We start from the raw sequence: 13,419 nt of genomic DNA, 5'->3' as shown, positions 1-13,419 counted from the left end.
AAGAGACAGTGAAATCATTAGACATACATTATATTATTTGGGTCAATGCTAACTCTCTGTGATATTCAAAACTCCCATTAACCGGTTTTTTCTTTCTTTAATGAATCTTTGTAATTTCTGAGTGGCAACCTCTATAATAGTAATTAGCTTCACAACATGTCAGATTAATATAAAACCTATGTTGTAGCTACAATCAAGTGGTATGTTTAATACTATTAGACTTATGAGAAAGGGGTGTCTTTTTCTCTCTCTTTGACCAAGTATTTAGATTAATACTAATTGCTCTTTGGGGTGTTGCCCTGTGCTATGTTTTTTTTTTACTTCAATAGAGTGTCTCGTGTAGCTCTTTATACCAATGCTTACTCAAGATGGGAGGTTTTCTTTACAAAACTCTGGATATTATTACGGGAATGTTACCATCTCCCCATTGAAAAGAAATACTAAATCTTGAAAATTTACAAAAACTCGTTTATTTGTCTAATACAATAATCAGATATATAAGTAATAAGGATACATTTGAGCGTGAAAAGTGCCTAAATTAATCTGAAGTGGGTCAGTATTACCCAATACTCATGACACTTTGGCCAATCGCATTCTAGATTAAGAATAAGTGGCAAAGAAGGGAAGAAAAGAAAATTTGAAAAATTAAAAGGAGCGAAGCCTTATTTATACATAATCTTCGAGTGACTTACCTGTGACTGATATCCAGATAGTTCGCATAATGTTGGATGCATCAAGCAAATGTAAGAACTAATATCCTAAAGATGTAGCCAAAAGATCATTCAAACTTATATATCACATGGAAGACAGAGCAAAATTATAGTCTGGGTTTAAAATAAAGGAACCTGTAGGTTGTTTATGCATTTCCGTATGCCAGACAACTAAAAGCAAAAAGCAACAAATTCTGATAAACTCACGTCTGAGCACAACTTTAATATTGACAAATAGGTGTGTATATAAATAGATGTATAAAACCTACACAACCATCAGATAATTACATGATCTACTATAACTTAAGGCCACTTACCTCACAAATTAGAGCCCTTCTCAATAGTTTGGGTGCATTTGATTGAGTGAGTACTGTATGAGTTAAATAGAGTAAAAGTACACATGTATTAAAGACCTGATAGTATTTTGCAGTGCTCTAAAAGAAATTATTTTGATTAACAGTTGAAAATATGCTTTGATATGATTATGTAGTGAGTATTCATAAGAAGCATCTGAAGTGGTTACGTTTTAATCCAACTTTGCGTCCGATTAAATGTAGATAATGAGATATATACATATTTGAATAGATTTTGTTTTTATTTCTTATATCCTTTGTTAAAGTAAATAATAGTCTATAGCAAGAAGAAGAACATATCCCATAAATTATGCTCACTATATATATGTATATATAAAATACAACTTCCAAATTTATTATATACCTCTGTAGATTACAACTGTAATATATGCTCTTCATAAAGCGACTGTTTTTAATTCAAAAGTTTATATAGTAAGCATATGGTTGATATGTTTGAATGCTGTACTTACAAATGAGCGGTTAATTAAAATAATTGTGTTCCTTAATTTTTGTGTATTATTTTTTATGATTTGACTTGTTAACATAAAGATAATGCAAGTAGTTGTATAGCCTATATACCTCCCTTGCGAATTCTCTTTCTTTTGCTTTAATACCAAGACTTATTCGGGTGACCGATATAAAATAGATAAAATATGGTTTCTAATTCTTCTGTTTATGCAGTTTATTATATAAAGTCTATATATAAATGTGGTAAAGTGTCCTAATGAACACATGATCTTGTCAATGTGCACAGTCTTACGTAGTGTAAAAAAAAAGCGCACGCCAAGTCAACAGTTGTTTTTAAAAGAAAAGTTCAAGGTTCTGTCTATAGTTTTCTTTTGAAAAAGAAACTATCTGATCTAACAGAAATACATATAGCTTTGTAATTTAACCTGATTGCTTGAAACATTCTAGAAAATAAGCTTTAGGAATCCGAGGAAGAATACAATACAATTCGATTCTATCTGCTAATCGGAAGCCAGAAGAAAGATAATACGTATGTCTGATGTCAATAAAGAAAGAAAAGAAGAAACAAAGATATAGCAAAAAAAAACACTCTATTTCGAATCAACTTTACCAATGTTAGCTATTAGACTAACAAATGATAATAATAATAATAATTCATATTTGCTTGTTTGTTTATTTGTATAAATCGTTTGAAATATTTCCAGGGATTCTATGCAGCCCATTGGGATGACTGATAAGAATAGCAATTGTATTCAACTCGAATCTCCAAATTCAATGCTCTTTTTAATTTTTGGCTGGTTGGTACTGTTAATGCGCGAAGATTAAAGAAGTATAATAGTAAATTAAGACAACTGGGATCTTTGAGGTCTTTAAAAAATAAAGGCAAATGTAATGTGGCGCTTACATTATAGTAATAATAATAATATATATATATATATATATAAAAAGAGGCCACTTTAGTAGGAGATTTTTTTTTGCAATATTTTCCGGGTTTTAAGGGTTGTTTTAAGGTTGAACTTTGATTAAGCGCTATTGCTTCTCCTAATTTTTTTTATTATATATATGTTTCAATTTCAAATTTTCTTATTCCTTTGCTATTATTGTAATTCAAAAGACCAAAAAACAAATACATCCCTAGGCACGTATTTTTTGTTTTGTTTTTTTTTCCACAAGTTCTATTTACAAATATAGTATATAAATAATATCTTATCAAAATATTGAATGTTTTGAAAGAGAATAGGCTTCAAAATAACATCATAGGCTGTCCTATAAAGAGTAAAGTCAGAGGATTGATACATTAGTAACTTTTGCAATGCTTGATATGTATAAACCCTATTAATTTACCAGCAATTTTTTGTGATAATAAGAGGCTCAAATATATATAAACAGTGGTTGACGGGTTATTACTTATTGGTAAGATTTATATGACGAATGTATATTCAATTTTATAGACTAAGAGGCTGAAAACTAAGCAACAATAGTTTCAGAGTCTAAAATAATAAATAAATAAATAAAAAAGAATCGAGCCAAGACACTAACTTTTGGTCAGTAGGATCGGGAAGCACAAAAAAAATCTGTCTAAAATTAAACAAAAAAGAATTGTATAGATCTATATAAAACTTAATTGTATGACCCCACTCCGTCAGTTTAAATTCTGAGTCCTGTGCTTTCATTGATGGTAAAACAACTTGGAGGCTTTATTCGCTTTAATATACATGTTATTTTTTATTTATTTATTTTAGACTAATCACCATGGTAATCATTCTATCTTACAATAGCCAATAATAAAAAGGGATCTTCACCCGCGTTTCTTTATTCAACCGAATGGACCGATACGGTGGAAGATATGATGATCCGACTGTTATCATTATTCTATCGACGCGTCTGATAACGCAGACGTGCATAAGATGTTTACTTTAATAAAAAAAAATAATAGAATTCTAGCTTAATTACTATCGTCATCAATTATCTTTTAACATTATAGATCTAGAACTAGAGCTAGCATTTAGCATAGCCGAGCCGCAGCAATGTAAGCGCCTCTGAGATGACAGTAGCACTTCAAAATGTATAGTGGCTGAAAATACGGTAAAAGATAAAAAAGATCGCCTACGAGCTAAAGAGCCTATTTTTAGTATCAGTATTAGTTTATGTTGTGCAAAAGTACAACCAAAGAAATATGCCTTGTGCTAATTTCTTTCTTAGGGTGCAAAACTGTCACGATTAAGATGGGTACGATCCAAGAATTCGATATACAAAATTGCTGGTAACCAAATGAATTGAATGGCGGAGCTTCCTTTAATCCCTCACTATTCGTAAAATATACTCTAGTCAAAAGTATCATACTCATAGTTCTATTCAAAGTCAAAGGCAAGGTCAAGGCCAATGCCAATGCCAAGGCCAAGGCCAAGGACAAATCCTTTATTTATTTTTTTTAAAAAAAAAACGAGATATTTTAAATAAGCTACCAAAAACAGAAAGGAAAGGAAACAATTCTTTTTACTTTTATTAAAAATGATAGTTAAAATGATCAATAGAAAGTACATTACATTGTATGCCAGTTTGGATCTCAAGTCCAATGGAAGCATATTTTATTCAACAACTTCTATATATATATATAAACATAGAATTAATGGGTGTAACAGCAATATGTTCCAGATAAGACATTATATCCAATAGACAATACATAAAGATATTCAAAAATAAAGGCACATCGATAGGTGCATAGAGTTTGGCAAGTGCGACTTGGGTCCTTTTCTTTGCGGTTGCAAACCTTTTAGTATTTGACTGGCGCAACTTTTTATTTTGAACAAGAATGGTCCTGACATTTGAGGGTATAATACAGCAAATATAATAATAAATAGTTTGTTTGATAAAAAAAATGTATGTTTATTATAAGAAGGTTAAAAGTGCATAAATGGAGTTTTAGGAGCAAAAGATTATACTTGTACTTCATAGGATATATTCTATGTTTATTGACATACTCTAGATATAAATACTATATATCTTTAAAGCGAATAAAGAAACAAACAGAAAAAGGGTTGGGACTTGAGTTACTTGAAATCATCTTTCATAAATATAAATATATATATATATGTATATACACCCAAAAGGACAGATGGCTACTTAAATCCAAGAATAGTCTAATGAACACAAGAAATTTTAGGCAATCATGGGCCGTATATGTCTTTGTATGGATATTTAGACTATAGATCAAGGTACAAATCAGCCTTTTGAACACAAGAGAAACTGGATCTTTGGTGGAGGAAATATTTACAAGGCTTTTTTTTTTGATTTTTTGGTTTTTTGGTTTTTTGGTCCAGAACAAAGAATTTCTTTTTTTTTTGGTGTAAAAAAAATAATGTCAAAGGCCGAGCCACGCTATCGTTATTTGTTGAGATTAGATTCTTAGACTCTTGCTAGGTTGGCATAGTTGAAGAAGAATTCGATAGGGTGATCATCACTCGAGAGGGATCGTGATGCAAGTTGAAGGAGCTTAGAACTAAAGGTCTGAATATCTATGTTTGCGGTGTCTGCAATATTGGCGTGATTTGTGTGCTCGTTCCAAGGTATCACCCGAAGCGAAAGTTGTCTCTCGTCGTGTCTTAAAAATACCGCATTAAAATAATCGAGAACCTGTTTGAGGTCCCTGGCCGTGTGCTCGAGTAAGTCTGGCAAAACGGTCTGGTCGAGTGTCAAGAACGTCTCGGAAAGATTGTTGGCGATATAGTCGTCGATGCTACTAGAAAGACTGACGGCCTTTTCCATCAGACAGCCCGAGTCTGCTTGGTCTGCCTGGACTGGAAATCCAGCATTTATCCCGCACCGGGTTGAGATTAGCTGGGCCAAATATGCTTCCAGGGCAGGTCGACTGAGCTTGTCCGCAACCTTGTCCCACGCGAGAGGAAGATTTCCTTCTGTATGGGCCTGGATGGCGCCAGATATTTGTGCCTGAAGGATTTCTATATCCATGCCTTCAAGGGATTGAGACTGCTGAAAACTATGCTGACGGATGTTATCATAAGGCTGGGTATCTAGTGAGGTATCGTGGACGGTTATCTCGATGTGATGCTGAAGCTGTCCAGATATCTCGCGGTATGTGGTCGAAATGATAGGTTCGAGATGGTCAAAGTGCAAATGGGTGGAGACTAGTTGCGTAAACTGGTCTATCTGGACCACAAATGGCTCATTTGCTGGCTCTATATTTTCCACGGTCGAACTCTCTAAAATCGAATCATCAAGAGAGATGGGCAACCCGTGGCCTACAGCAAAAAGAGCAACAAAAACAAGGGAAAGCTTCATATCCTTTTTTTTGTATTTTGATTATTATTATTTTTAAAGTAGGAAAAGGGAAAGGGCAAAGATTGAAAGAATAGATTGAAAGCGAGTTTAAATAGTTCAATAATTTAATTTTTTTTTTTTTGGTACGCGGGAGGGGCTTGAAGCCCAAGATTATTATTTTTTTTATATATAAAATTTATTTGGATTGAAATCAGTCCAGACAAGCCGATGACGATGACGGGGATCTAATCCACTCATCAGAGGGTCACTCCAAAATGTTATAACATGCTATTTTTGTTACTGTCATGACGCTGCACCAAGGTCACTTTGCTTAGCTAGTGCTGGTCCAGCAGCCGCAGCGGTTCTTCAGCAAGATAGGGCCTTATCACTTTTTCCTCAAAATAGGCATCTGTGATTTTCATCTTGATTCAGGCATAAAACGATTGTCAACGATTATGCACCAAACCAAGGATAAAGAGCAACAAAATATACATAAATCCCTTATTTTCCCTCCCCCCATCCTACCCCTTCCCATTTTCCTTTCCTCACACTGGTGAACCTACATGTTGTCCTGGACACACAAGAAACACAAGTCGCCCTTCGTTGCCAAGCCTCTGAAGTCCTAGCCAATCCTGTCGGTAAAGCAACTGATCTTCCAACCGAACGAGGGCCCCTTTTGAGTCCTGTGTCCAAAACCACTGCCAAAATTTGGATCAATAACCTGTTTGTTTGTTTCTACATATATCAAAAACAACAACAACAACAACAACAAAAGCAGCAGTAATGATAATGATAACAGCATGTATTTACCGCAGTCTCTGCAGGTTTTATCATAGCATCTTCTTCAAAGCGAATCATGACAAACATGTCTAGACTGGACAGGTGGTCTCGGTAGGTCGAGTTCTGGGTACCAAGTTCATTGTTCAAATCAGGTAAAAAGATGTTTTTCTTCAGATAACCTGCGCACAATCAAATGTTAGCCCTTTAACCTCTCCTTCTTTTGTTTTTTAGTATCTTTTATTTTTGATTTTGCTTGATTTTTTACTATTATTATTAATTGTAAGCAACAGACTACCTTTAAGATCTTTTGGGTTTTTGTAATATTGTGCTTGGATAATTCGGTGTTGAACATAGTCAGTATAAACACCTCGGCGAACAATAGACCGCATCAACGCACAGGAAAAGTCGCGAGGATCTGTACAGTTTGGAATATCCGAGACACCTGCACGGTAGTGTAGGGGTTATTAATGGGAGCAGGAGAAATATCACTTGAGATCTTCACACAGGGTTTATAATTTATACTTATGTATAGATATAGTCTTTTTTTGTTTTTGCTTTTGTTTTTGTTACTGTTGCTATATCTAATTCAACTCACCTCCGTGTGGAGAGCCAAATGTGATCAATCGATGTACCGATGGTCTATTGCAGTGTTCTACATAGGCTCTAGATTCCAAAAAGTCGAAACGACACGCAAATATCAAGATTCGATTCAATCAGCTCTACTCGGTCAGATCACACTGTGCGATTCAACTCTTTATTCCATCAACTCTCCTTACCTTAAGAACAGGCCTCCCTAAATCCATCAATGAAGTTCATTTCAATCAAACCAAACAACTTTAGCCTGAAAGAAACAAGGTTCTCAAAAAAATGTATAGCTATTTATACCTGAGAGAAACCAATAGCGTTAAATCCATTAGACAGCTCTGGGATATCTTTCAATTGGCGGCATACATGATCCACCTGTCACATCCAAATAATGGTTAGCCGATCTGTATGAGTTGCATTGCATCGCCTAAAAGTGTATGTGCTCCACTTACTTGATCTTTTAAAACACCAAAAAATCCGGCGTTGTGGTCTTCTTTCGGAGTATCTCCCACTTGAACACTATGCACAAATACGCCTGGCAGAGAATTGCTGACAAGTGTTTTGACCCTACCCATAGACTCTTCGTTGCAGCAGTCATCTCCCATACCATGCCATAAAACAACTAGTGCGGATAACAAAAGAAATAAACTAAACTTCCTTTCTTAACTAGATCTACTAAAAAAAAAAAGAAAAAAAAAAGAATCCAATTTACTGGGAATGTAGGCTATTCAAATGAAAATGGTCGTTAAAACTTTTTTTTTGTTCTTGTTTTATTTGCGGGTTTATCATTCTTTAAAAATAGAGTACAGGAATAAACAATGCTGTACTGTTCTTACCATGGCTGAGACAAAATGAGCTTGCCAGGAGTAATGGCAATGCTAATTTTATAATCATTATATTGATCAACCAAAAGCCTGGAGCTTCACCCTGTAAACACGTTACTAAGCAAGCGTGGTTGGTGTCACATGATGCCTATTCATGCACCTCCCTTGTGGCTAATCAAACAGACTGGCCAAATAGAATGTTTGGGGCTTGTAAAGAATGTTGGCTTTTTTTTATGTATTATAATTGAATGGCGTATTTACAGTATTAGATGGTGGGTAAAGCTTTTTTTTTAAAAATAAATAAATAAATAATAATAATAATAATAGTATAATCTAATCTTACTATTAGCTATAAATACAAGATAATGCAAAATATCTTTCTTATTTTATAAAACATATTCTACCAATCACAATATACTGTTATTGCACTAATTATTGAATTCAACTTATATATATATATTTCTAGTCTTTATATGGGTTTTAGAGGCAAAAATGGATCAATGAATAAATTGATACATACATACATATATACATACATACATACATAAATTCATATATAAATACACATGTTTGCCACTCAAGAGGCAGGAGTGGCAATTGGTCCCTACGGTCAAACTCAGTGTAGGGCTATTGAAACATATAAACAGGTCATATGTAGGGAGAAAGACAGGTTTCTATTCTAAATTGACTTCCCTTGACCTTGCCCTTGACCTTCCTCTTCTAGATAGAGATCGACCTGACATTGTCGGCTAATCAATATTCGTCTTACCAACCAAGGGAAGAATAAAAAAATCAATGGAAGGAATATGACATTTAAAGCATTGATACTAATACATATATTTATTTATATTTAAATATATATTTGCTATATAAGCTTATGTAAGAAATCGCTCTTAAGTATAAGATACACTTCTATATCAATTTACAATGCTCAAGCATACAAATACAAACGATTTGTGTCAAGTTACCACCTTAAATTTTCCAAAGCAACAAAATTCTAACATCACCGGAGATTAAATATTGAGATACGTCACTTTCTATGCGCGGTGTTTTTGGGTGGTGCAGGTAGCCGCTCCGGACAGCCTCCCCACCTAAAACCGTCTTTAGTGGTTGAGCAAAAGTCCATCCTCTTTCTCTGACCCTCAATATATCAACGATGGTGGTATGTATTAACACCCACTCTATATGGATGACAATGGGATGGATTGAGATGGATACGGATGGATGCGCACCCGAAATCATCGCCAATCGATAGACCTCCACAGCAAGATTCTCTGTGAACCTTATCGACTCACATTTTCCTACTCGTTTTAGCAAGGTTCTTTCAAGCGTCAAGTCGAGGTTGGCCGTGTCGTCCTCATCAACTACGGTACCGACAGCGGCAAGCTCGCCGTCATTGTTGACATCGTCGACCACAACCGTGCTCTCATCGATGGCCCCACCACCGGTGTCACCCGCAAGGCTTTCCCCTTCCGCCGCATGACTTTGACCCGTTTCGTTGTCAAGGATCTTCCCCGTGGTGCCGGTCAGACCGTTCTCAAGAAGTACTTGGAGAAGAACCAGACCGTTGCTAACTGGGAGAAGTCCGCATGGGCCCAGAAGCTCGCTGTCCGCAAGGTCCGTGCTGGTCTCACCGACTTTGACCGTTTCAAGGTCCAGAAGTTCAAGAGCCAGGTAAGATTTTTAATTAATTTTGGTTTGTGCTCTTTACGCCAAGCTTGTAACATAAATTTTATCTTTAAAAAAACATTTTAATCTTACACTCTTTCTCTTTATTTTTAATAGCGTCGTTATGCCGTTGCTGGTGCTGTCGCCAAGGCCAAGAAGGCTTAAATTCTTTTCGTTTGTTCATTGTTGGAAAGAGCAGCTTCGTTTGCTTCAAAATAAAATCATAAGCAAGTCCAGTGCGTATAGTTGAAAAATCTTATTTTTATCAAATGAATGGCAGTTGCATTACGAAGTGTTGAGAAAGTGTATAATATAGTTAGGGACAGAGGGAAATAATGGTTAAAACGATAATATGAATTTGGGTAAAAGAAAAAAGTTTAGGGAATTTTAGGCCTATTTAATCTCACTGGTAATTATTGTGCCAGATGCTTTTTGAGTGGAATCTAAGTTGCTATTAGATAGATCCTCTAGATGTTCATTTTTCATATTTTGCTTCTCATCTTGATCCAATTGTACGCTTTCCTTTGGTACTTGGTTTTCTTTTACTGGGCTCAATGTTTTGTCCACTATTTCCGACTGAGCTCCTGACGGAGGAGTGGTTTGCTCTACAGTGTTCTTGTTGGCTATCTCTTTGTCTGCACTTTTAACCACTTCAATTGCAGCATCTTTTACTTTCTCGGATGTTGCGAGTTCAGGTGCTTCTTCAGGCTTGTTACGTCGTCGTTTGTAGAAGAGTAGATAAGCGGCACTGGTCTTGACTTGGCCAACCTGCACTTTACTAGCATGGGAATCATCAAAATTGTACCACAAGTGATCTTTTTCATTCTGCGCATAAGCTGTGTAATGGCCGCCACCCAAACCACCAAAATGATTGTCTACTGCGTATAAATCGTATAGTAATCGTTCGTTTGGCCCCACTTGGTTGGCATCAAGGTCAAGTACCCGGTCAGTCAGGTCCAGCCCTTCTGTAGGGAAATCAATAAGAGCATCAATTTTATCTCTTAAGGTCCGCGAATGGTTGAATCGCTTCAGATGCACCACCATAATATCGGGCATTCGCCAAAGATCAAACTTTTTGGTTGCACGCTGGTGCTTTTTGCAGTTTGGACAGTACCAAAGGTCTTCTTCACCCAAAAGTTCACGCTTTGTAAACTCATCCAAGCAGTCGCCAAGTGTCACTGTCTTGGTAGCTTTTTTCTCGTGTACTATATTTGGGTCCTCACGCTCCTCAATATCTTTCCATGCATCTGCATTCACACCACTCTCTCCAGTGCGAGTAGACCCAAATATCTGTTGAGCCTTGTTCAGTTTCCATTCAATCAAAATACCCTCGCCCTGACGGATTACTGGCAAAGTAGGTTTTGGTGGTGAATTTATGGTGGAGCACTTTGACATAGCATCCGTCACACTCTTCTGACTCGCTGGACTATCCGATACAGCTGCTTCTTTTAACAGATTCTTTTGATTTTCCAAAATCTCTAGACTGTGCACACTCTCTTGACCAGCAATACTCTTCAGACTCTCCAGGCCTTTTAGACCATCTACACTCTCTGTATTTGCGCCGTTTTCTAGACTTCGGATTGTGCCAAGACTCTCTGAACTCTTCACAGTATTCAAACTATCAACGCTCTTGACGCTGTCCTGGCTTTTCACAGTTTCCATGCTAGTTAGACTCTTCAGACTCTCTTTTCCTGCCATACTCTTCAAATTCTCTAGGCCTGTCAAGTTCTTGATATCATCTTTGAGATCCCGAGTGTTCATCTGTTGAACATCTTCCATCATTTCTGCACCATTTACGAGGTTGCTATCAGACTTGGTGACAACAGCTGGCTTGAACTTTGATTTGGGTTCAGGACTTGTTTTCTTGCCCTGAGCATTATCTGCGCGCTCCTTAAGGTCCGTTAGGGTTGAATAGTTCCATGTGGGTAAATTAACAGGGAATAAGTCACCCGTAGGGGGACCATAAGCTGGCTTTTCAGTAAATATTTTCATAGAAAACATATTTGACATGGGCTCCATGTGTCTGCCTCCTGCAGCGGTTACTGCAGCGGCAGTATGTATAGGTTTTTGTGGGATATCTATATCCATTGGTATAGTCTTCTCTTCATCCTCTAATGTTTTGGTATAATTTGCATCATACTCGGTCGTATTCATTTCGGTATCTTCGATGTTGTTTGTGTTGGTTTCTAGAGAAGTAGGGGATTTCGGATAATCCATTGGGACTTCCTCAAACAGTTTCATCATAGCATAACGCTCAATGTGCTCTGAAATTAGACGGTAAACGTTTTCAGGTTTCATGGCCTCCTTGCGAGTGATACCGAGAATTACAGGTCCACCGAATTGTGCAAGTCCCTGACGTTGATTGTTATCTCTGGGTTCGTGCAGAGCAGCGCAGTAGACTGGGAATACAATCAGATCATCATCGTTTCCTACTGGTTCTACTTCTGGCTTTTTATCGTTCAAGCCCAAACGCAGTTTGAAAGAGTTGATAGAGCTAGGCTTTAGTTTTGGTGGAGAAGGAATTGGGCCAGGGAGCTGATAAACATAGATCACATCACTGTGGCTAATACCAGTAACCGGTTCATAATGAGCAAATATCTTGTAGACCTTTTGGCTGAAGATTTCTACCACAAGAAACTATAGGAGATGTGCATGAAGACTTCTGATATATTCTTTTCTTTCAAATTCCAAAAAAATACTTACTGTTGATGGATCCTCAACATTGACTAACTTGGCCACCTCGACACGGAGATGGCTAATGCTGGCATCCTTATTGAGAGTAACGACCAAACGTTGGGGTCTTTCGGATGGATCATATGGTACGTACACCAATTTCATCTTGGTTTTCTTCTCGATTGGTAATGGCAAGGAAAGATACATGAATGGATCAAAGGTAACCGAAACCTTGTCACACTCATTGCACACCAATCGACTTTTAAACTGGCCTTGGAAGAGATCAACGATTATAGAGTCATTTCTGGCTTTGTGATATTTCCAGCTACATTCGGCAATCTCATTATCACTCATATTGTCAAAGTCAGGGAGCTCAACGTAAGGTTTCTTAAGAATTCGATTGAGATCTTCATGAAGACCATCAAGCAGAAACGCGAGTAACTCTTGGGAGTCATGTTGCATGTAACCCGTAAATGTGGGGTTAAAACGGCCAATTGTGTGCTAATGTAGGTAATATATATATGATAGGTGAACACAAAAAATTAATATTTCATTATATGTTTTTTTTAAAAAAAAAACTGAGATTAAAAGCAAACATACGTTGAATTGTCTGCTCGAAACTCACTTTAAATTCTCTGGGCATCACACTGGGAAACATGCCACTCCACAATTTATCTACAAGAGCACCATATGCTTCCGCTACCTCTCCTTTCATCCCCAAAGGATTATCACAGTTGAGGTCCTTTTTATATTTTCCAGCTAAATAAATTAGCAAAAAGTTATTAATACATTTTTTTGTAAAACAGTCGTAGCATTTACCCAAGAACCATTCGGTGAGCTGTGGTGTATTACTCAGGCATTGAATAGCAGAGTTCATAAAGCAAGTATTTCCCAAGTTTCCTAGTCCGCAAACGCCTTTTGTATAGTTTACAGCTGGTTTTTTGTTGTTCCACTGTCCAAATCCTGTTGTGCTGGGATTGTTTGAGCTCAAACTGGTTCCTGGTATGGAACCTTGATTTGGGCGGGACAGTAAATCATTACTGGCAATCGAAAATGGGGGGCCCATCGCAGAAAAAGGTT

The 13,419-nt window shown here is 36.7% G+C and overlaps 5 protein-coding genes across 5 annotated transcripts; 1 reads left to right on the top strand and 4 right to left on the bottom strand.

Annotated features, from left to right (window-relative positions):
- Nucleotides 1–48: 48 nt before the first annotated feature.
- Nucleotides 49–1,285, bottom strand: PHYBLDRAFT_61641 (hypothetical protein; the record flags this gene model as incomplete). Its single annotated transcript, XM_018440834.1, has 6 exons — nucleotides 49–147; nucleotides 418–477; nucleotides 693–758; nucleotides 918–929; nucleotides 1,028–1,080; nucleotides 1,234–1,285. The coding sequence occupies 6 exons, from the start codon at nucleotides 1,283–1,285 to the stop codon at nucleotides 49–51; spliced, it is 342 nt and encodes a 113-aa protein (XP_018298630.1).
- Nucleotides 1,286–4,936: 3,651 nt separating this feature from the next.
- On the bottom strand, nucleotides 4,937–5,830 carry PHYBLDRAFT_138144 (hypothetical protein; the record flags this gene model as incomplete). Its single annotated transcript, XM_018429944.1, has 1 exon — nucleotides 4,937–5,830. The coding sequence occupies one exon, from the start codon at nucleotides 5,828–5,830 to the stop codon at nucleotides 4,937–4,939; it is 894 nt and encodes a 297-aa protein (XP_018298629.1).
- A 314-nt stretch (nucleotides 5,831–6,144) lies between these two features.
- Nucleotides 6,145–7,797, bottom strand: PHYBLDRAFT_104666 (hypothetical protein; the record flags this gene model as incomplete). The annotated part of the gene is made up of 8 exons (XM_018427858.1): nucleotides 6,145–6,231; nucleotides 6,373–6,507; nucleotides 6,620–6,768; nucleotides 6,885–7,031; nucleotides 7,185–7,252; nucleotides 7,366–7,382; nucleotides 7,475–7,549; nucleotides 7,627–7,797. Coding segments are annotated over 8 exons (849 nt in total), but the record flags the coding sequence as incomplete, so codon positions are not given.
- A 1,357-nt stretch (nucleotides 7,798–9,154) lies between these two features.
- On the top strand, nucleotides 9,155–9,831 carry PHYBLDRAFT_138142 (hypothetical protein; the record flags this gene model as incomplete). Its single annotated transcript, XM_018429943.1, has 3 exons — nucleotides 9,155–9,160; nucleotides 9,313–9,672; nucleotides 9,784–9,831. 3 exons carry the CDS (start codon nucleotides 9,155–9,157, stop codon nucleotides 9,829–9,831), a joined length of 414 nt encoding a protein of 137 aa, XP_018298627.1.
- A 77-nt stretch (nucleotides 9,832–9,908) lies between these two features.
- On the bottom strand, nucleotides 9,909–13,405 carry PHYBLDRAFT_129255 (hypothetical protein; the record flags this gene model as incomplete). Its single annotated transcript, XM_018429273.1, has 5 exons — nucleotides 9,909–11,261; nucleotides 12,138–12,303; nucleotides 12,370–12,840; nucleotides 12,965–13,098; nucleotides 13,159–13,405. 5 exons carry the CDS (start codon nucleotides 13,403–13,405, stop codon nucleotides 10,060–10,062), a joined length of 2,220 nt encoding a protein of 739 aa, XP_018298626.1. The 3' UTR covers nucleotides 9,909–10,059.
- Nucleotides 13,406–13,419: the final 14 nt, after the last annotated feature.

The sequence above is a fragment of the Phycomyces blakesleeanus genome (assembly GCF_001638985.1).
Source record: "Phycomyces blakesleeanus NRRL 1555(-) unplaced genomic scaffold PHYBLscaffold_1, whole genome shotgun sequence".
Lineage (NCBI taxonomy): Eukaryota > Fungi > Mucoromycota > Mucoromycetes > Mucorales > Phycomycetaceae > Phycomyces > Phycomyces blakesleeanus.
The sequence above is the reverse complement of the archived record's forward strand: the minus strand, read 5'-3'. Positions and strand labels throughout refer to the sequence as shown.